Source organism: Myxocyprinus asiaticus, chromosome 4 (genome assembly GCF_019703515.2).
Source record: "Myxocyprinus asiaticus isolate MX2 ecotype Aquarium Trade chromosome 4, UBuf_Myxa_2, whole genome shotgun sequence".
Classification (NCBI taxonomy): domain Eukaryota; kingdom Metazoa; phylum Chordata; class Actinopteri; order Cypriniformes; family Catostomidae; genus Myxocyprinus; species Myxocyprinus asiaticus.
In genome coordinates this window covers 33352371-33376861 of record NC_059347.1, presented here as the reverse complement: position 1 = coordinate 33376861, position 24491 = coordinate 33352371, and the positions used below count along the sequence as shown (strand labels likewise).

Genomic DNA, 24491 nt, shown 5'->3' with positions numbered 1-24491 from the left:
CAGCATAACCATGTACCCTGACGAAACAAAATTTATTGCAAGCAACATTTAAATATTATTAGATAGATTTTTCCAGGTATTATAGGTCTCCTTAGTAGATTCATATGAAAAAATATGATTTTTGAATGTCTGTTCGGGAGACTTCACAAAAAAGTCATGCTGCAGTTAAAATAAGGCTTGCTTGAGCATTAAGTGTCGTTTCAAGTTCTGGCTTTCGTGCGTGGACATGTTTTTAAAATGTCAATTGGTATTATTAGTTAGCTGCGACATAATGTATGATGCCCAAAGGCATAGGATGTCTTATTCATTGTGAAACTGTGTTTTCTTAATGGCATGAATCACAATGAAGGCCTAGACTTTAAATGCACAGCTGCCACTGTCTATGAGTCACATGGCAGAGGTAAAGTGAGGGAACGTGCGTGAGGAGGGGAGAGGGGAAATCAACCTGAAATGTTAATCATATAAATGCAGCACTCATCATGTGGCAGCGATGGATGGTGAGAGGAATGAAGATAAAGAGAGAGAAAGATGGGGTACATAAGAAAATGAACAGAATGCAATATGAGTGCATGACAGGGAGGAAGAAAAAGGATGCAGAACAGAAGTGAAGAATAGGTGTGATATTAAGCTGACCACAGCAAGAGAAAGAGAGACAGGGAGAGATGGGAGAGGTATAGTGCAGAATCACTATTCCCCAATAATCCTCTTGACAACAACAAAACCTGAGAAAGAAATTTGAAAAAGAGGGATCAGAAAGTGTAGATGTGTTATTATTAAATGTATATTCTGGGTTCAATGCAAAATAAGCTCAGTCGTCAGTATTTGTGGCACAATGTTGTTTACCACAAAAATGTTTAGAATCATTAATCATATTCTTAAAAAAAGAAAAATCAAATACAGTGAGGCACTTAAGATGGAAGTGGATGAGGCTAATTTTTGGAGGGTTTGAAGCAGGCCTATCTCCAGCTCTAAGGTTTAAGGTGGGCCATAGGACCCTCTGGGTGGGCTAGACTATAGGAGCAGTGGGTGGGGGTGTGGCTGCCAAGGTGGGCCAGGCTCATGATTGACAAGCTCTGGAGCTGGGCCTGGTTTGAAGGCAGAAATGTGACGGTTATAAGAAAAAAAAGCAACAAAAAAAAAAGCACGTACATTACTTTGGAGCTTTAAAGTTGTTTAAATTTTTGTTTTTACAGTCATTTTAGGGTGTTCATCATCATGGGAAGTTGTAATATTGGATATAACTTAACACAGAAAAGGTTATTGAGCGATTTTATGACACTAAAATCAACTTAACATGCATGCTGTTTACTTCTTGTGGAAATGCTTTTGAAACAGTATTTTAATGTTTACGGATTGGCCCTGTTCACATCCAGAGTAACCCAGATCTTTTCTTTTTTTAAAGAAAAGGAGGAATTTGTCGAAATGTAACACCTTACCCTACCCAAAGTGTAAACATTACCTTGATATTAATGTTAAATGCCCTGATGTTTAATATGGAAAAAAGCCGGGTTCTGAACGCATGTTCATAAAGCATGTGTGATTGATTTATACAGTATATAAGTCATTTTCATATGAATAAAGTCGTATGACTTAGTGTGAATTTGTCTTATGAGACAATGTTGCCTAATTCCCCAACTGTGTGGTCTAGTCTTTCCAAATGAATTAAAATGTAGCAAGAACAAATTCCTGTACCTGAAACATACAGGTGAATTAAAGTAATTCTGAATGCACAAGGGAAAATCAGTTTCACTCCTGCAGCACATACATCTTAAACTGCAGAGCAAGTGAAACAGTCAGCATACAGAGGAGGAAGAGAGAAAGAAAAAATGAGGGGAGAGCAGGTCTGGAATGGAGGGAGGGTGGCATGCTTATGGCATGTGACAGAGGAAAATAGATAGAAAAAGGAGGAGCAGAGGGAAAGGTATCATCATCAGCAACAGCAGCAGTGCAGCACAAAGACGTAAGGAACGGGGGAAGGTGTAGAGAGAGTGAGCAAGCGGAGAAGAAAGGCTGAGGTTTGAGGGGATTGAGCCCTTTGCCGCAGACATGACTACGGGCTCATCTTTCAACTGGACGTAACCTTGACGATCCTTATCTGCCGCTGCTGCCGCCACACACTGGAGCACAGCCGAGTGTGTGTATGTGTGAGGGTGCACTCAGGCGTTGCTATGAGATTCAAAGAGCTGCATCATCTGTTACGGCATATGTTTCTGCATGTGCGTTACTTTAGCTCAACTAATGGGACAAGAAAAACTGCATTGACCAGCGAGCGAGTGAGTGTATGTGTGTGAGAGCATAATAGGAGTGTGTATGCTGAAGTAAGGCAGAAAGTGTTAGATATGTGTGTGTGTGTAAGAGTGTTTATGTCAACCTGTAGGGTTTTAAGAAGACAAGCATATGGTAGGATGCAAGAGTAGGCAAAGCGTTCTTAACCCTGAGAGAAAGAGAGAGATAAAACAGTGAAGGAGAGAAGGGGAAAGAGGTGATACAGACAGCGTGTATTTGTGTGTGTGTAAGAGAGAGATGCAGTATGGTTGAAGTCTCTGTGCCTCAGCATCATCAGATTTTTTGCTGCAGATGCTACACTAGCTCATCTCTGCTCTAGAGCGCTACCCTGACACACACACACGCGCACACACACCCACCCACGCGCACACAGACACACACATCGGTGGCTTTGAGAGGGAGCCCAACGAATCTGATCAAAGGTCAATAGAGGGACACTGGAAGAGTTGCCAAGGGCAGAGGTTGTGACTCCTCAGGCTGAAGGTCAGAAGCAGAGTGAGACCCATAAGCGAGGCATCATGGGCGAGTGGACTATATTGGAAAGATTGCTGGAGGCTGCGGTTCAGCAGCACTCTACTATGATCGGCAGGTAAGAGCTAAAGTGCTGCACGCACACACACACACACACACACATGCAGTATGTACCATATATGTGACACAAAAGGGGCGTTCTTGTGTTTAGGGGCTGGGGGGTGGTGGGAAGTGGACATTAAGATATTATAGAAAAATAAAACTTATTTGGAATTGTTATTTACATATAATTTGTTTGCATTCAAGCAGTTTTGGTTGTTGGTAAAGGTTAGTTTTACAGAAGGCATCACACAATAACAACCCTGAGAAAATTTTGAATAATCAATAGTATGCATTATAGGCTTTAAAGACTCAGGCTAAGAGTTCTGGTATTAATAGAGAGATTAGAAATATAACTGCTGTATATAAATGCTGTGAATAATAATAAAAACAGGATATTTACAAGGTAGGGGAAGAATGTCACACTCCTATGAACACACAAACACACACCCACTCTGTAATGTGTCAAGAAGGTATGCTGAGATTGGGAGCTTAAAATATGTGCATTTGTGTAAATGTGTGTGTGTGGGTCAGGTTTTACAAACATTATGGGGACAAAATGCCAGTGTCACCACAAGAAAAATGACTTATTAAACATAATAATGTCTTAATGAAAATGTAAAACTGCAGAAAGTTTTCTGTAAGGTTTAGGATTAGGGATGGGAGTAGGGTTAGGGCATAGAAAATATCAGTGTGTGTGCAGTTTTTTAGTGTGTGTGTGTGTGTGTGTATGTGTGTGTCAGACATGAGTAAGCGCCACTCTCTGCTGTGCTCATTAACCTTAACTGCAGGTAGCCCCAAATCAAGGGCACGTCCTTCTCCTGTGGTTGTGTGTATGTGCATTTGTGACAGAGGGTCTGTAAGAGTATGAACAGAGAAATATATGTTTTTCTAAACAGGGACAACATATTGGCTATAAGGATGTAAAGGCTCTCAAGAGGACCTTTTTCAGGTGAGGACCCCTTAGTGGTTAGAGAGATGGAACAGGACCCCCATTATATAATGTGCATTCATAAAGTATTCAGACCCCTTCATTTTTCCACATTTTGTTATGTTGCAGCCTTATGCTAAAATGCTTTAAATAAAAAAAATTCACATCATTCTACACTCCATACCCCATAATGACATAGCAAAAACAGATTTTTTATAACTTTGCAAATTTATTAAAAAGAAAAAACTGAAATATCACATTGACAGAAGTATTCAGACCCTTTGCTATGACACTTGAAATTTAGCTCGGGTGCATCCCATTTCTCTGGATCATCTTTGAGATGTTTCTACACTTTGATTGGAGTCCACCTGAGGCAAATTAAACTGATTGGACATGATTTTGAAAGGCACACACCTGTCTATGTAAGGTCTCATAGCTGAAAATGCATATCAGAGCAAAAACCAAGCCATGAGGTCAAAGGAACTGCCTGCAGAGCTCAGAGACAGGACTGTGTTGAGGCACAGATCTGGGGAAGGCTACAAAAAAAATAAATAATAATAATTATAATAATAATAATAATAATAATAATTTGGCTGCATTGAAGGTTCCCAAGAGCACAGTGGCCTCCATAATTCTTAAATGGAAGAAGATTGGAACAACTAGGACTCTTCCTAGAGCTGGCCACCTGGCCAAACTGAGCAATTGGGGGAGAAGGGCCTTGGTAAGAGAGGTGACCAAGAACCCGATGGTCACTCTGGTGAGCTCCAGAGATCATGTGTGGAGATGGGAGAAACTTGTAGAAGGACAACCATCACTGCAACACTTCCCCGATTTGGGCTTTATAGCAGAGTGGCCAGACGGAAGCCTCTCCTCAGTACAAGACATATGAAAGCCTGCTTGGAATTTGCAAAAAAGCACCTAAAGGACTCTCAGACTGTGAGAAACAAGATTCTCTGGTCTGATGAACCAAAGATTGAATAGTTTGGCATTAATTCCAAGTGTCATGTCTGGAGCAAACCAGGCACCGCTCATCACCTGCGCAATACCATACCAACAGTGAAGCATGGTGATGGTAGCATCATGCTGTGGGGTATTTTTCAGTAGCAGGGACTGGGGGACTGGTCAGGGTTGAAGGAAAGCTGAACGCAGCAAAATACAGAGATATCTATAATGAGAATCTGGTCCAGAGCGCTCAGGACCTCAGACTGGGCTGAAGGTAGACCTTCCAACAGGACAATGACCCTAAGCACACAGCCAAGACAATGCAAGAGTGGCTTAGGGACAACTCTGTGAATGTCCTCGAGTGGCCCAGCCAGAGCCCAGACTTGAACCCAATCCAACATCTCTGGAGAGACTTGAAAATGGCTCTCCACCAATGGTCCCCATCCAACCTGACAGAGCTTGAGATGATCTGAAGAGAAGAATAGCAGAAAATCTCCAAATCCAGGTGTGCAAAGCTTGTTGTATCATACCCAAAAAGACTTGAGGCTGTAACTGCTGCCAAAGGTGCTTCAACTTAGTACTGAGTTAAGGGTTTGAATATTTATGTCAATGTGATATTTCAGTTATTCCTTTTTTTTAATTTGCAAAGTTATCAAAAATCTGGTTTTTGCTTTGTCATTATGTGGTATGGAGTGTAAATGATGTGAAAAAAATGTTGGGCCTCATGTATTCAGATAGAAGACAAAGGCAGGCCTAACACAGTCGTAAAACCTAACTCAGACCCCCACATAAGTCATAAATCTTACTGATAAAAACCGTGCCAAAATCAAACAAAGGGAGTCCAAAACAGACTACAAATCCATGAAGCCTTGCTCACTAAAGGATCGAACTCTCAACTCCTATTGGATGAGGCACACAACAGAACATCCCTCAACCATGACAACATCAGGAGTAGAAATACCTCTGAAATGCTTCCGGGATTTGCTTCCAGCAACTTTGCTCACCTTGTGTAGACGCAGCTCATCGCTGCTCTCAGGTGCAGCCTCGTGGTACAAGGAAGTAATGTCCGACTTGAAACTGTGGCCATACAATCTCCATCTCGCTGGACGAGTTGAGATTACTCTGTGTTCCACCGAACACTCTAACGGATCCGAAGGAGACTGCCGAGCAATCCGCATCTTCATCCGTTTGCCTGCAGAAGTGAAGAGAGAAAAGATTTCTCTTCCATCTTCAATCAAGTCGACGTTGCTGATTTCTCCGCCAGCCTGCCGAGAATCAGCAGCCGTACCGCCTGCCGACAGAGCGAGGAAACGGCCTCCCGTCATCACCCGAGCCTCGAGGAACCGAGTCTGAGTTAAAGGATGGATGAACACACATTCTGCATCCTCATGCGATTCAAGTAAGAGGTTTACGTCTGGGCAGAGAGAGAATATTATAGTGTGTTATTCTTGTGTATCAAGGTTATTGCTTGTACAGTTTACGGACCGCCATGTCCGCTCATTATTAATACTCAGGGTATTAATTATCATGAATTTGATTTGCTGTATTGTAGTCCAACCACAATGGACTGTTGTGCATTTCCGCCATCGCAGATGAGACCAGCAAACTGAGTTTATCCATTAAAGAATCAAAGGCCGCGGGACGGTTTACGAGCCGTCCACCGCGTCTCTGAGTGATAAACTAACAGCTGCTTTCTCTCCCATGATCGCGAAATCAGCTTTGGGGCCGTCACTTAATTCTCTCTCATACTAACACACACACACACACACACACACACACACACACACTCATGTGTTATAGGATTATTTTGATTTCCATATCTAATCATATCACTGTTTAGTTTGTAGTTGTAAGTCGGAAGTTTATTGACTGCATTGTATTAATTATTAATTGATATTTCTGAATAAATAAACTTTGTTATATTACAAAGAGAAGTGTTTTGGTTTGTTTAGCATACACCTGTGTCATGCTGACGGGATGTCAGTGCTCGGATTCAAGCTTTCATTCATTGTTTTTTTCCCGAAAATCGATATTCTTTGGATGTCGATTTCCTAAGAAAACAATCTAATATTGAGACTGTTATACTATCTGGTTATTAGTCCCTGATTCCAGGGTGGTGCCCCGTCAATGTTAATCCTTATTAATATTCCATTAATTTTTGATAATTGATAATTATCTTTGACGATTGTTGATTTTGAAGGATCAATAAGCTAGTGTTAATTTTAATTCATGTATCATAGATGTTAATGATTGGTGATTATCTTTGATAATTGTTGATTTAAAGGATTAAAAAAAGCTAACATTGATTCTCATTAATGTTCTATTGATTTTAATAATTAATAATTATCTTTGATAATTATTAATTATTGCTAATAACCAAACCCGCTCCTAAACATAGTGCACTACATTTACTGGAGCCCCATATGAGGTTTTAATGAGTTAGATTCAATTAATTCAATCATGAGAGGGTTTGGTTTCTATAATTATAGTAGAAGACAATAATGTAGTGAATTCAGATAAAAAAAACACCATTTGGTCCCGGAGGCCATTAAATGAGAATATACCCCAAAGATTTTTCAGTTCCAAACCTTAACAACAGTGCTTCAAATAATAATAATAAAAAAAAAAAAAACTCAAAAAACAAATTCCTGTTGACATTTAAGATGGCTCTTAAAAACAACAGCTAGTCCACCATGGCCAGTAGTCCTAGGTGAACTAAAATATTTACAGTCCACTTGGCTTAGTTCTATCAATGCTGAATGATCTTCAATTTTCAACCAAGTCTCAGTCATTAATAAAATATCCAGACCATAAGATATAAAAAAAAATTGTTGAGTATGTAAGTCTTGTTTGATAAAGACCGCACATTGATCAGGGCGGACTATACTAGATTTTGTGAAAGTTCAGTACGCGGCACTAGTTTCACCTCCTTCAGGTAAAGCATTTTAGTATAAGGCTACAACATAAAAAATTTGAAAAAAAGGGGTCTGAATACTTTATGAATGCACTGTATATTTGATAAAAATGAGAGGTGCATTGTTGCAAGTGTGCCCTATAATTACATAAAGATATATTTACTTTTTGATGCTTACATAGCCATTAAAATAATCATCAATTATGTTTACATTTTTTAGTATCTTTTATTTTTACTTGATAAAATTTTTGAGCATCTTTATTTTACTTGATAAAAATGAAAGGGATAATTAAACATTTAGCTGAGTTTTTGCTTCTTAACTTCAGCTTTGGTTGAAGTTACCAATATTGCATTTTTTTTAAACACACATTTAAAAAAAAAAAAATAAATAAATAATATAAAAAAATAAATATATATATATATATATATATATATATATATATATATATATATATATATATATATTTTTTTTTTTTTTTTTTTTTAGAAATTTTCTTTGAGTTCAAACAATAGTTGGCAAACCCCCTGCAGTACCGCCACTGACCCTCTAAGGGTCACAGACCCCCTGCTGAAGAACCCTGCTTTACGTCATGATTCTTTCAAATGAACATCAAACCTGCAAAAGAATACTATTTTCACCAGTATTCACCAAAAATGTATTTATTAATTTATTAATGTGAGGTAATCAGCATGTTCCTCTCGCTGTTCCTTTGAGGTATGATCAAGCACTTGAGGTCGATATCATAGCGACAGACTGAATAAATGAATGAATGAAAGAGCAGATGAATAAAGTGTCTACAATCATGAATCAGCTGCTACAGCCCCTGCTCCCTTAGAACACACATAAAAACAAACACAGAGCAGCTCTGAGAATTTCTCAGCCACTTTTGGTGCCAGTCTTTTTTTAGCACTGACATACTGTACACACCCTCCATTCAGAGTCTAAATGATGTCAAACAGCTTAATCTATCTTTTTCACCCAACTGATTATAACAAAAAGACAATAAAACACTACTCAGCTACATGTTTGTGTGTGCAAACTGATAGCTTTCTGTTTGCCTTCTAAAATGTTATTTTGAGTGGTCACAACACTGCAGTTTTTACTGTTGTCAATTTTCTTTCTGAACAGAGCAACATATGGATTAGCACAATTTGCAGTTGTACACATCCTCTTCTATTTCATCACAAGAACACTTTTTGCAGTATGAAGTCAAAGGCAATGATCATGCTGAAATCTAATAGTCTTTTACAGAATCATCAAATAGTCTCATCATCAGCCTTTATCTTTCATAATCTCTTCTGCACGTGTGTGGACATACACACACCTTGTGTAAATGCAGAGTTTTAAACAGCACTAAACACGTGCGAGAGAAAAAATGTCCTCATTTATCATTCAATAAATCAAGAAAGCAAGTGAGAGAGAGAGAGAGAGAGAGAGAGAGAAACATTACGTCTTGAAATAGATGGGTGGTACCCAATAAAATCCTGCTCTTCCTCTGGGCACATTCATCTCCTGTGACTGCCCCAGTACTCCAACCTTAATCATTAGCTCCTACACCCACACTTACAAACACAAACGTCCCACAACATTGGTTAAAATAAGGCTCTAAAAGTTTTTGGATTTTTATGTATCCGAAAGAACAAGGAAAGTTTACTCATACTAATAGCATTTTCAGAGGTTTTCAGCTCACTTTCGCTGTCTGTCTCTCTATTTCTCTCAAAACACACACCCAGATTATCAGACTCACAGACACACTCACTCTTCAAATCGTCCTGGTTACTTGTGTAACCACGGTTCCCTGATGGAGGGAACGAGATGTTGTGTCGATGTAGTGACACTAGGGGTCACTCTTGGGAGCCCGAGACACCTCTGGTCTTTGATAAAAGGCCAATAAAAATTGGCAAGTGGTATTTGCATACCACTCCCCCGGACATACGGGTATAAAAGGAGCTGGTATGCAACCACTCATTCAGGTTTTATGCTGAGGAGCCGAGACAAGGTCCCGGCCATTTCAGCGGGTAGTTCAATGTTGTGGCAGGAGGGACACAACGTCTCGTTCCCTCCATCAGGGAACGGAGGTTACGCAAGTAACCAGGACTTTCCCTATCTGTCACTCACTCGACGTTGTGTCGATGTAGTGACACTAGGGGTCCCTATACAAAAATGCCACAACTTGCTGAACTGTGTTATGTGAACTGGCTGTGTGTGACGGGCAGACCACTGTGTGCCTCGTAGCCAGAGCACCAGGCCGACACGTAACCTCCCCCAACACAGTTATGAGTGTCGAACGGCCCTTTTGGGGACAAGTCAACTACCCAAAAGATAGAGACGGGCTAGCCCAGTCATGGCCTCTTATCCCCTTTTTTTCTCACTCCCTAAAAAAAGGGGGATTAACTGACTGGGCCCACCAGGTCTAGTCAGGGGGGTGTCCCTCCCAAGGGGAAGACACTGCGGAGAGAGGGGGGTGTATTTAAGTGGAAATACGTCACATGGTCTTGCCGAGCTATGTCGGAAGTATGCCATGTGGGGGAGTCCCAAGTTAGGTCCTGCCCTATGGGGGAGGAGTTACTACAAGCATGGTGACTGGGGCAGAGGCGTCTCTGCCCAAGGAAGACGCAGTTTGCCAACAGGGAAACGAATTAGCGGAAGATATACATCGCTTGGGGTTACCTAGGGGGAACCACTACATGCGGAGCACCTACCCCAGTACAGGGCTTAGTTAGCACATGTACTGAGCCAGCAGCGAGTCTCTCCGCAAACTCGTCTGCCACAGGGCTCGGAGGAAATCAACCAGGGAACACAGTTTGTGAACACTACTGGGAGTTAACGGCGCACGTCTTCAGCTCAGGGGAAGTGAAAGGCACTATGCACAAGCAATACACCCGGCTGGCTGTCCTGGACTTACCTGCTTGTGCGTGCCACTACATGGGACGAAACTGTTTCCACCCAGAGATTGTAGAACCTCGCAAAGGTGATGGGTGTTGCCCAGCCCGCTGCTCTGCAAATGTCTGTTAGAGAGGCGCCCCTGGTCAAGGCCCAGGAGGCCGCTACACCCCTGGTAGAATGGGCCCGTAGCCCTACTGGGGGCGGCACGTCCTGGACGTGATATGCCATAGTTATGGTGTCAATGAGCCAGTGGGTGATTCTCTGCTTGGAGACAGCGCTTCCTTTCCACTGTCCACCAAAGCAGACAAAGAGCTGCTCAGAGACTCTAAAACTCTGTGTGCGATCCAAATAGATGCGTAAAGCGAGCACCGGACACAGCAACGTCAGGGCTGGGTCTGCCTCCTCCTGGGGCAGCGCTTGCAGGTTCACAACCTGATCCCTAAAAGGGGTGGTGGGAACCTTGGGCACATAGCCCGGTCGGGGTCTCAGGATCACGTGAGAGTAGCACGGACCGAACTCCAGGCACGTTTCGCTGACAGAGAACGCTTGCAGATCTCCTACCCTCTTGATGGAAGTGAGCGCAGTCAGGAGGGCAGTCTTCAAGGAGAGTGCCTTAAGCTCAGCTGACTGCAAAGGCTCAAAGGGGGCTCTCTGTAGACCCTGAAGAACTACCGAGAGGTCCCATGAGGGAACGAGGAAGGAATTCAACCTCCTGGTGCCTCTAAGGAATCTGATGATCAGGTCGTGCTTCTCTAAGGACTTACCATCCACTGTGTCATAGTGTGCCGCTATAGAGGCTACATACACCTTCAAGGTGTAAGGGGACAGCCGCCCTTCCAACCTCTTCTGCAGGATGGAAAGCACCAAACCGACTGTGCATCTCTGGGGGTCTTTGCGTCAGGAAGAACACCAATTAGCGAACAGACGCCACTTAAAGGCATACAGGTGCCTCGTAGAGGGGGCCCTAGCCTGAGTGATCGTGTCTGCCACCGTGGGTGGTAGACCGCTTAGGTTTTCCACGTCCCGTCCAGGGGCCAGACAAGGAGATTCCAGAGGTCTGGTCGTGGGTGCCAGATGGTGCCCCATCCCTGAGAAAGAAGCTCCTTCCTCAGGGGAATTTGCCGGGGGGGGGGGGCTGTCGCGTGGAGCGTGAGGTCCGAGAACCACGTCTGGGTGGGCCAGTAGGGTGCTACCAGGACGACCTGCTCCCCATCCTCCCTGACCTTGCACAGGGTCTGTGCAAGTAGGCTCACTGGGGGAAATGCATATTTGCATAGTCTAGGGGGCCAGGGGGCCAGCTGTGTGCCAGCGCGTCTATACCGAGAGGTGCCTCGGTCAGGGCGTACCAGAGGGGAGGCGAACAGGTCTACCTGTGCCTGTCCGAATCGACTCCAGATAAGCTGGACCACCTGAGGGTGGAGTTTCCACTCTCCCTTGAGGGTAACCTGCTGTGACAGCACGTCCGCTGCAGTGTTGAGGCCGCCCGGGATATGAGTGGCTCGTAGTGACTTGAGGTGCTGCTGACTCCAGAGGAGGAGATGGCGGGCAAGTTGTGACATACAACGGGAGCACAGACTGTCTTGATGGTTGACATATGCTACCGTTGCCGTGTTGTCTGTTCGAACTAACACGTGCATGCCCTGGATCAACGGCCAGAACCTCCGCAGGGCAAGCAGAATTGCCAGCAACTCGAGGCAGTTGATGTGCCAACGCAGCCGCGGGCCTGTCCATAAGCCGGCAGCTGCGTGCCCATTGCAAACAGCACCCCAGCCCATTTTGGAGGTGTCTGTCGTAACCACAATGCACCTGGAGACCTACTCTAGGGGAACGCCTGCCTGTAGAAACGTGAGGTCGGTCCAAGGGCTGAAGAGGCGGTGACAGATCGGCATGATGGCCACGCGATGTGTCCCGCGGCACCATGCCCATCTCGGGACTCAAGTCCCAAGCCAGTGCTGAAGCGGTCTCATATGCATCAACCCGAGCGGAGTGGCCACCGCTGAGGATGCCATATGCCCCAGGAGCCTCTGAAAGATTTTCAGTGGACCCGCTGTTTTCTGTTTGAACGCCTTCAAACAGGTCAGCACCGACCATGCGCGCCGGGGCCGGGCCGAAGGGGCGGGCTGCAGTGGAGCTGGTGCAGTTACCACAAGGGGACGCCCTTGGCGACGAGCAGGCGGGGTGCGGGATCTTGATCCACGCCGGGGCAGGATGTGCCGGATAGCCTCCGTCTGCTGCTTCACCATCGAGAACTGCTGGGCAAAGTCCTCGATGGTGTTGCCGAATACGCCAACCTGGGAAATGGGGGCAGCAAGGAACCGTGCCTTGTCGGCCTCACACATTTCGACCAGGTTGAGCCAAAGGTGGCGCTTCTGGACCACTAAGTTGGACATCGCCCGCCCGAGAGACCGCACCGTGACCTTCGTCACCCGGAGAGCGAGGTCGGTTGCCGAGCGCAGCTCCTGCATCAAATCTGGGGCAGAACTACCCTCGTGCAGTTCCTTTAATGCCTTGGCTTGGTGGACTTGCAGGATAGCCATGGTGTGCAGGGCGGAGGCGGCTTGTCCAGCGGCACTGTAGGCTTGAACGACGTGAACCTACAGGCCTTGGACGGGAGCTTTGGGCGTCCGTGCCAGGTGGCAGCGTTCTGCGAGCATAGATGCACCGTGAGCACCTTATCCACTGGAGGAATGGCCAAATAGCCCCTGGCCGCCCTGCCATCAAGGGTAGTGAGGGTGGGGGAGCTGAAAGATCGGGACTGGGCAGTAAAAGGTGCCTCCCATGATCTTGTCAGCTCCTCATGCACTTCCGGGAAGAAAGGGACTGGAGTGGGGCGTGGCTGCTTTGAGCGGCGCCGCAAGCCCAGGAACCAATCGTCAAGCTCAGGGGAGAGTGGAGGGTTCCACTCTAGCCCAACGCTCGCAGCCGCCCAGGAAAGCATGTCCGTCATTTCCACATCAGCCTGTGACTGGGCAACCGCACACGAGGGGGGGAGCCCAGCTGAGGCTTCAGTGTCTGACTGGACGAGCCCGCTCTCCGATGCTCATCAGCTTCGCGGGAACTGAACAAGAGGTCGAACTCCCATGAGACGAGCCGGCGGACTCATCCGGAAGCCCGATCGGGGCAGACAAGCGTGCTGGGGAATGGGAGGTCCGTGGGGGGATACCCAGCGGAGGTGGTCCCATTGGGGTCCCCAAATCGCCTCCAGTGCTAGCCGCGCTGGCCTCATCCCCGTAGGTAGAAGGACCGAGGTGGGGAGCCACTGGGGTGGCTTGCTTTTCTTACGAAAGCAAGCCACGACCGCAACGTTGCCATGGTCATGTTCTCGCAATGAGTACATAATACATCCACGAACGCTGTCTCCGTGTGGGTCACGCCCAGACACGAAAGACAGCGATCGTGACCGTCAGAAGTTGAGAGGTAACGACCGCAATCAGGAATAACACACAATCGGAAAGGCATCTTTAAAAAGAGTTTAAAGATCTATGTGTGCCGCTCTTTTAGAAAAATATACTCTTTTAGAAAAATATACTCTCTTTTTCTGCCGAAGCGCCCAGGGGCATTCTCTGCAGTGCACCAGTGCAGAGGAGGGAGAAGCCGCTGAAATGTGCCGTCAGATCCAGCAGAGGTGAATGAACAGTCAGCTCAGTAAACATCGAACTTTCGGCTCTGAAGAGAAAATCTGAATGAGTGGTTGCATACCAGCTCCTTTTATACCCGTATGTCCGGGGGAGTGGTATGCAAATACCACTAGCCAATTTTCATTGGCCTTTTATCAAAGACCAGAGGTGTCTCGGGCTCCCAAGAGTGACCCCTAGCATCACTACATCGACACAACGTCGAGTGAGTGACAGATAGGGAAATACAATGTTCCTGGTAGAAAGCATTTTCTAAAACAAAAATATATTTAGAGCTGATAATCTGTGTGTCCCAGTGCTCTATTACCTCTCCACAGACAGAACTATTAGCACCTCATATGTAATGCTTTATGTGAGTTAATCGAATACCTGCATTTCATGCTTTCTGAGAGCCAAAAAACTAAAAACTAAAAACTCACTAGCCATATATCTAATCCTCACACAAACATTTTTGCATTTTACAAAAAGCATTAAAACATTTTAGTATGTTCATAGCTGTTTTCCTTGTGGGGAAGGTTGACTGGTCTCTCCAAAGTACATGACAACAATAAAGTATGACGTAACAGTATGCCAATTGAGCTGAATGAATAATAATAAAAATAAAAAAATATCTTACTAAAGAAAACAGAACAGTGAGTACTAATTTAACAATAAATATTTACATTAGAAATTTGGTCCCCACAATGTAGACAAAACCTGTTCCACACACGCTGCACAATCCACATAATTATTCAGACATTAAGGTGCTTTATTGGCATGACGAATATTTGTACATTTGTATTGCTACAGTGTTTACAGCTGAGCTGCAGTGCAAAACAAAGACAGTATGTATAAAAAAGACGCAATGTATACTTGGCAAATAAAGTAAAAAGTACTTTCTCTTTTGCTTGTCTGAGTGTCGATAAATTAATGAATAAAAGGCTTTCCACTTCAAATAAGAGACAGCTAGCAATGCCTTATATTTTGATTAAAAAAGAGAAAAAGACAAGAAATTTATGAAATGAAATCACAAATTCCTGAAAGACAGAACCAAATGAACTGATCATGAGACAGAAAATTAGGTGGAACATTAGCTGTGCGCTTGGACCATGACTTCAGAGAGACAATTTGGACAGAGAGAGAGAGAGAGAGATAAGAAGAGTAAAAATTCCAGTGACTGTTGTTTTTCCTGATCACATATCTTTCCCTGTGTCCTTTCCTGCACATGCTCAGATTGTGACTGTGTATGAGAGGCAGGAAAGATCAGGTTTTGCTATCTTTCTGGGGACCAAATGTCCCTCCTAAGTGGTCCCCCAAGAAAATGGCTTAATCAAGGATCTAAGTAATGTTTAAATTAAATCTAGAACTGCAAAAGGTTTCTGTGAAGGTTTAGAGGTAACAATAGAAAATAAAATGTGCTCCATATTAAAACAATAGAAGACAATGGAAAGATAAGTTTAATTAAGCTGCTTAATAGCTCTGTCTGCAGAGAGGCATTGGGGCACTGGACACACAATGCAGGCCAGCTGTATGTAATGGGATGAGATTGTCAACTAAGCTCAGCAAAAAAAAAAAAAAAAAAAAAAAGAAACGTCCCTTTTTCAGGACACTGTATTTTAAAGATAATTTTGTAAAAATCCAAATAACTTTACAGATCTTTATTGTAAAGGGTTTAAACAATGTTTTCCATGCATGTTCAATGAACCATAAACAATTAATGATTGAAAGGGCAATAAATTGCAATGTCTGTACTGTGAGACGCCTAAGACAGTGCTACAGGGAGACAGGAAGGACAGCTGATCGTCCTCGCAATGGTAGACCACGTGTAACAACACCTGCACAGGATCGGTACATCCGAAAATCACACTTGAGGGACAGGTACAGGATGGCAAAAACAACTGCCCGAGTTACACAAGGAATGCACAATCCCTCCATCTGTGCTCAGACTGTCCACAACAGGCTGAGAGAGGCTGGACTGAGGGCTTGTAGGCCTGTTGTAAGGCAGGTCCTTACCAGACATCACCGGCAACAATGTCGCCTATGGGCACAAACCCACTTTTGCTGGACTAGATAGGACTGGCAAAAAGTGCTCTTCACTGATGAGTCGTGGTTTTGTCTCACCAGGGGTGATGGTCGGACTCGTGTTTATCGTCGAAGGAATGAGCGTTACACCGAGGCCTGTACTCTGGAGCAGGATCGATTTGGAGGTGGAGGGTCCGTCATGGTCTGGTGCAGTGTGTCACAGCATCATCGGACTGAGCTTGTTGTCATTGCAGGCAATCTCAATGCTGTGCGTTACAGGGAAGACATCCTCCTCCCTCATGTGGTACCCTTCCCGCAGGCTCATCCTGACATGACCCTCCAGCCATACTGCTCGTTCTGTGCTTGATTTCCTGCAAGACAGGAATGTCAGTGTTCTGCCATGGCCAGCAAAGAGCCCGGATCTCCATCCCATTGAGCACGTCTGGGACCTGTTGGATCGGAGGATCCATTTCCCCCAGAAATGTCCGGGAACTTGCAAGTGCCTTGGTGGAAGAGTTAGGTAACATCTCACAGCAAGAACTGGCAAATCTGGTGCAGTCCATGAGGAGGAAATGCACTGCAGTACTTAATGCAGCTGGTGGCCACACCAGATACTGACTGTTACTTTTAATTTTAACCCCCCCCCCCCACACACACACACACACACATACATTATTCCATTTCTGTTAGTAACATGTCTGTGAAACTTGTTCAGTTTATGTCTTGTTAAGTTTGCTGAAAATAAGTTGTGTTTGTATGAGTTCTATATATATTTGTGTTTTTAGAAAATGGTCTCTTACCAGGGACTTTGTTTTGTTTGAAGGGTGAGTGTGTGTTTTGCTGTGGAGAAAGAGAGAAGATGGAGAGGGAGATGGAGAAAGTGAGCTGAAAATCTCTGCAAAGCTCGGAAGTTTGTGAATAATTGACAAGTTGTGAAGAGGATGCTGTTATAGTACACTTTCCTTGTTCTTTCTTATACAACCTTTAAACAAGTCTTATTTTTTCCAAGAAATAAACTCCTATCAGTAGCTACCATAAATAAAATCAGTTTTATCAGGTTCGCCACATGGGGACTGATAGGTTGAGAATAATCCTCGCTATATCTTTGTAACGCCCCTGTTACTGACACATTTGCTCACAGAATAAATTAACAGTGGCTAAATGTATATAGTGCATTTCTACAATGGCATCGCTAAACAAAGTTTTAGCATGATGTTGCATTCACGCCACTAGATGTAGAAGACAGTTTACGCTTATGTCTGCTATAGCATTTTTTGTGGTGAGAATGCAACGCATACTTGTGTGGTGGGTGAGCAATATGAATCGTGGCCTGACACATTTCAGAACACTGCAAAGCACAAAATCTTGCTAGAAACATCTGCATTTGCGTACTTATATAGAATATGTTTTGGGCCTTTAGAAACAACAAAGGCACAGAAAGCTCTGCAGTCATATCTAAACATAGAATCAGTGTACCGTATATATTTCCAGCTGCTTGATCACATACACACGCACACACAGAGACCAAGTCCCACCATCACACTGTATAAATTACACTGCTGCAAACTGACACGCTACATGCAATATGTGAGGTGCATTTCTGCATTCACACACACACATTGGATCAGGTGTTGTAAAACAAGTCCTTCATTTGGCTTTGGTTTTAGTTCAAACATACATTGTGATTCTCTGTATATGCTCCCAGTCATCTCTCTCCATCTGTCTTGCTGCTCCTCTAGTCTACCTCTGCTCTTCCCATCTGTCTCCTCTTCCATTCTTCTGTTTCTCGTCATATTCACTCTTTTCATTTCGGCCTTTCACCTCTCTCTTTTCTTTCTTTATGTCTTTCTCATCACTCACCTTAAAAGAATAGTTTACCTAAAAATGCTGTCATCATTTACTCACCCTCATGTTGCTCCAGTCCCACATTACTATCTTTCTTCCGTGAAACACAAAATCAGATGTTTGGCTAAATGATAGGGACTAGCAGCTTCAGTCACCATTCACTTCCATTGCTACTTTTGCCATACAATGAAAGTGAATGATGACTGAGGCTGTAATTCTGTCTAACATATCCTTTTATGTTCTATGGAAAAAGGGTACAGATACGGGTTTGTAACAACATGAGGGTGAGTAAATTATGACCGAATTTTCTCTATCCTAGTCCCTATACCTATTTTGCATTATTCCCTATTTGTTTCCCCTCACTTTCCTTACAAGTAGGCTTGTTCCTTTCTGTGCCCTTGGTATGTCCACTTACTGTATTCATCTCTCATTTAATTCTATACTCTTTCCTCTCTGTCCCAATATTAAATCAATCATTCCTCTTTCCCTCCCTCTCTCGCTCTCTCTCTCTCTCTCTCTCTCTCTCTCTCATCTCTCTCTCTCTCTCTCTCTCTCTCTCTCTCTCTCTCTTTCTTGCATGTGCACTCTCTCTCCATCTCTCTGGTACAGTGGAGTGCTGAGTGGTTCACTATGTGGTTGCCATAGTAACGGCAGCAGGGAGTGGGGGATGTGCTGCTAATTTACAGACCCACCATGGCCCTTAGCCAATGATATGGAGCTAAACATCTAACGCTAATCTTTTCTTATGCAACGCTATTATAATATTAAGGATCCACCATTTTTCAACTGTACATCTGAGGAACATCTATCGTTGTTCTACTAAAGCGCTGTTGACTTTTATCAAGAGTCTCAACTGCCCTACTTAGCACAGTGCAAATATTTACCATGTCCATTAATTCAGAAAAACAGTGCTAATTGTCATAGACAGTGCTGAGCTAATAATTAGCCTCTCAGCCACTGATTCAAAGCAACAGCACAAATATAGCTTTTCAGCACTCTGTCACTGTTAGTCTCAATAGTCTTAGCACTTAGCATTAACTGCCAAACACGCTACTTCTTGGGAAAAAGGAGCAAGTTCGATTCATTCTGCCCATGACAATCCTAATAATGTATTAATGGCTGCTTGTGCCATTCTGATAAACCTCTTCTGGAATTCTCCACCAACTCAACTCCACTTTTATTCTCATAATTAATAATGTCCAGGTAAGGCAACTTGTGCTCAAGCTTCTCAATTGTGGATAGCAAGTCAAACCTGTTTGCCTTTATCACTATCAAAGATTTTAATGAGCCAACTTGTAAAATATTCAAATCAATTCAGTTTTATTTGCATAGCTCTAATACATGTGGTTCCACATCAGCTTTACAGAAAACATAGAAATATAGTGCTTACTAATCCCCCAGTGAGCTTGCCAAAGGCAACAGATTAAGCTGCCTGAAAAATCATTTTCATTTTACAAATTTTAAGAACATTTATGGATGATTCAGAACTTTTATAATTATTTTTAATTACATTACATTAAATTACTTACTATATTAAAATTGGCCAAGATAGAGATGAGAGTGAGAATTTGGGGAGAGATTATATTATTTATCACAAGTGTTTGTTTTGTGGAATAATTAATGGGATATAATTCAGTAGTGTGGGTGACCAGATCTGTTTTCTTTATTCACATTGCGAATAAATCATTTATATGCACATTGACGATCTGTTTGTCTGAACAGGTGGGAGTGTTCATGAAACCTGTTTGAAAACAATCGTTTTTTTTTTTTTTTTTTTTTGCAAATTCATTTGGTGACACTTGTGCTGCAGAAATTGCACACTTCAGCTTTAAGGTTCTAATTGAATCACAACAATGCAAAATATAGAATAGAATAATATATTTGTTATTTATCACCAAACAACATTCACGCAACTTTGTCATAGCATGACAGTTTGGTCCTATGTTAAGTTACAAGGACAGACACTGTGTAGAAATAAGTGCCTTGTTCAAGGGCACAATGGATATATTTTAAGGATCACCTCTTGTGGGTTTGAACATACAATCTTTTCGTTTCCATCCTCAATCACTAAGGCACACCACCCCAATATGCTTAAATAAGCTTGGACTGAGGGTAATATGAATCATTTAATGTTGAACAGAAAAAATATTCCTTTTTTACAGGGTTAGTAGATTAACAGGTTGGACAGGCCTAAATTAAGTATTGTATGATTATACAGTGAAGTCTTGTGCAATATTGAATGTAAAATAAGTGTACTATATATAGGCCTATATAGTATAATAACCCTAATGATTCATATGAATAAGATTTGCTCACAGCTCACACAATGGATGTGTGTTTGTGTGTTTCTGCATCAAGACCAGCCTGCAATGGATGACGTCATGGCTGGTTCTAGAGCAAGGTTATTAACACTGAGTGAAAGACAGTCTCTGCACAAGTGTGTGTGTAGGTGTGTGCTAGGATGATTTGTGTGCTTGGGCTGCATCTGTTGAGAGAGAAAGAGACGTGTGTCTGTGTGTGAGACAGAAGGGTGGAGATGTTTTGCTCTAAATGGCATGCTCACGTGTATCCCAGTCATGCAAGAATGGTTGAAAGTGTAGTAATTCTCATCAGAACACTCACAGCAGAATCAGTGCTCTGTTGTATGCATGTATGTGTGTTTGTCACATTAGTATGCTGCATGTGTAATTGTGGGATTCTCTCGGTGTGGTGGCTGTACTTTGATCACAAGTGTCTCCTCTGTTCTTATCTATCACAGTCATCAGGTGTGAGTGTGTGTGTGTGTGCGTGTGTGTGTGTGTGTGTGTGTGTGTGTGTTTGTGGTATAATTCAAGCCTCTTCTATTATTCACTGTGTTACTGAGCTAATGATATTTTCTATGCCCTCACACAAATCTTTCAGCATTTTTAGATTTTCATCACAACAATGTTTATTTAGCTGTTTTCCTCATGGGGACTGATGGCTAATCCGCACAATGCAGGTGATTTCAGGTTTTACTATCATTGATGCTTGATGCTCTGATGACCTTATTGCAGTATGCCCCAGATATCATCATCAGGCAGCATATGCCTGCACACACTCACACGTGATTGAATGTTAAAGATGTTCTTGAATGGCTTCCACAGATATTTCAAATCCTAACTTTTTTGCCCCACTAAATTCAGTAAATCATCAAATCAGTAGCTGGTAATTTAGAAATTATAAATACAATCTGCTTACCTCTGTTTCTTACAGTAATCACTGGCTATTTGCTGTGTGTTTTGCTGTGTATGTTAGATAAAGGAAATTAGAAAAGCAATTTAACACTGTGCCATTCTTCAGCCTGGTTCAAGATGAAAACTCAATGCTAATCCTTTTATCTCCTTTTTCCCCTTTTTCCTGCTTTCTTTCTTCAATCCTGTTTCTACCACTCCCTTTCTCTTCTCTATCTCTTCCTGTCTCTTTTCTCACTCCCTCAAAGGATCCTGCTGACAGTCGTGGTGATTTTCCGGATCCTGATCGTGGGTATAGTGGGAGAGAAGGTGTATGAGGATGAACAGATTATGTTTATATGTAACACGCTACAGCCGGGCTGCAACCAGGCCTGCTATGATAAAGCCTTCCCCATCTCTCATATCCGTTACTGGGTTTTCCAGATCATCCTGGTCTGCACACCCAGCCTCTGTTTTATCACTTACTCTGTGCACCAGTCTGCCAAGCACAAAGATCGCAGCTACACCCTCCTGCACGGCCCGTACATCGATCACGGACACGGACCAAGCCGCAAGCTCCGAAACATTAACGGTATACTAGTGCACCCAGAAAGTAAAGATGACCGTGATTGTCTGGATTTGAAAGATATTCCCAACATTCCACAGGGGGTCACATACTCCAAAAGTGCCAAGATACGTCAGCAGGAGGGCATCTCTCGTTTCTACGTCATACAGGTGGTGTTCCGGAACGTTCTGGAAATTGGCTTTCTCGCTGGCCAGTACTTCTTGTACGGATTCAACGTTCCCGCCATGTTTGAGTGTGACCGTTACCCCTGTGTGAAGGAGGTGGAATGCTATGTGTCGCGTCCCACAGAGAAGACAGTTTTCCTGGTGTTCATGTTTGCAGTTAGTGGGATCTGTGTGGTGTTGAATTTGGCTGAGCTTAACCACCTGGGTTGGCGGAAGATTAAGGCAGCGATTCGTGGCGTCCAGGCTCGCAGGAAGTCCATTTGTGAGATCCGGAAAAAGGATGTATCCCATTTGTCCTCTGTTCCCAACTTGGGCCGCACCCAGTCTAGCGAATCAGCTTATGTCTGACAGCGAATTGGGGAGGGACTTAGACGAGGTTGGGAGTGGCTGATGAGGCGATGGTCACGCCCTGTGCTGCAGACTTGACATTGCAATTTTTATGCATAGTTCAAACAGGGTGAGAGACTGATAGGGTAAAAAGACTATAGTTGAATGTTGCAGTAAGTAATATTTAAATTTGGCATTAAAAAGTTTGTGGATGGTAAAATTCTTAACTTTCAATCTAAGAATGTATTTATGTCTGCTGTTGTCTGACTAAAAATGGGAGCTTAAACTCTTTACATGAACACTTTACACTGCAAACAGACACAGACACACTCAGATATCCTTGAACCCCACAGAACAATAAAAGTCTTCCAGCAGAGAACGAGACAGTTAAGAAATACAATTGTTCTAAGCTGCTTGTTGTCAAAAGAAATGGAAAGATGAGAAGGATAAAGAGAAAAGGGACTGTTCAGCAAATGACTCTGAAGCATGTTAAAATATGACATCTTCTTCAGGGTCAAGGCTGAGACATCCCTCATGACAAAAGAGCAAAGAATAAAACTGTACCTCAGCACAGTCTCCTCTATGCCTCTCCCCCACATGCTTTCTTTCATTTAATTTCTCTCTTTCTTCTGTCTCTGTCTCTTTCTGCATAGTTTTATAGATATAGCTATTAAGTATAAAATGAAAGGAGAGAAAATGAACATTGAACTTCTGATAAGCCAAGCCCACATTTGCCAGAGGGCCATAAGAGGCTTCATTCTCACATAATAATCCACATTGACCACACTAATTCCCAAATTCCTCTTTCACCAGCCCACAAAGCATTACTGTACATATCTTATAACATCAATAATACAATGTCCATGTATTTCACACACTGAAGTGTAGCTTTTGCCATTATAAAAAAAAACAAAAAAACTTAATTGCCAAAAAGAAAAGAGAAAGAAAAAACAAAGATGTGTTAATAATTGTGTTTATTTGCATTTGTTCTGTAATGGACAAGACAAATAGTGATTTTATACTATGGGCATTTCCAGAAAAATGCATGTTATGGTGCATCATTAGAATGGCTAGATAGTGTTATGAGCTGTGTATAGAAAAAGACTGTTAATTTTTTTGCACCCAGTATTTTGGAGGTGTATTCTGAAGCATGTGGGCAGGAGATCTGTAGCTCAATGGGAATGGCAGAGAGAGTCTATACAGAGAAAGGCTCCATTGCAGCTATAATATGTATATATATATGTATATATGTATATATATATATATATATATATATATATATATATATATATATATATATATATATATATATATATAGTATATACCTGTATATATAAACATTATAAATAAATAAATATATGTGATAAAAAAAATAAATAAACTATTAAAGACAAAAATTAAATGGTGTAAAAACATTTCTTCAGATGCATCTCTGTGTGCTTGTAGGTAAATGTGCGTGTATATGGGTTGCATGTTTTTCCATCCATGTGGATCTGTAGCTCTAGGGTCTCTTTCCAGAATGCAATCATTGAAGGGAGGAACCCATGGCAGCACAAATCACAAACACTCACAAACCAACACACAGTATCTTTTACATAGGTATTCCAGGCATAAAAAATAAAAATTCTGTGTGTGTGTGTGTGTGTGAGTGTATTTTTCCTTGACCGAGGGAATGCATTTACACTAAAGAGGTTGACAATGTATGTGATCCACTAATTGGCCAAGGAAATGGATGATCTTCACTGAAACATAAGCAGTAAAGCAGTTGCTAAATTAAAACACTGGAAATGAAAATTAGTGCAGATAAGACTGCTAACTATTGTGGAATGAATCAGAGTTGTTAACTAAACATAGCACCAGTCTGTGCTGGTGGAGTCTGCCTCCACATTTATCGAATACAAATTACCCTGTTCTCAGTGTACTGCAACTATTTTTTATGCAAGATCAATGCTGAAAATGAAAACTAATTATTATAAATGTTATTATAAATGATAATCTTCAAAGTGTAATCTTAACAGTAATTATACATATAATTAATATTGAAAAATAAAAATGAATGTAATTAATTTATGCAAACTTGTTGTCTTGATTCACTTCAGTAAGTTTTACTAAATTGTATCAAGCTAAATAGAAGTCTCATTTATTAAAGGCAGATGCTGTTTGCACCCTGGTGCAAAAAATAGAATGCTATTTACACCCCAGTGCAAATACA

General features: G+C 42.5%; 1 protein-coding gene across 1 annotated transcript; it reads left to right on the top strand.

The window, feature by feature from the left end:
* The first annotated feature begins 1939 nt into the window (after positions 1–1939).
* Positions 1940–23496, top strand: LOC127431656 (gap junction delta-2 protein-like). The gene is made up of 2 exons (XM_051682190.1): positions 1940–2875; positions 21472–23496. Exons 1-2 carry the CDS (start codon positions 2805–2807, stop codon positions 22298–22300), a joined length of 900 nt encoding a protein of 299 aa, XP_051538150.1. The 5' UTR covers positions 1940–2804; the 3' UTR covers positions 22301–23496.
* The last annotated feature ends 995 nt before the right edge of the window (positions 23497–24491 follow it).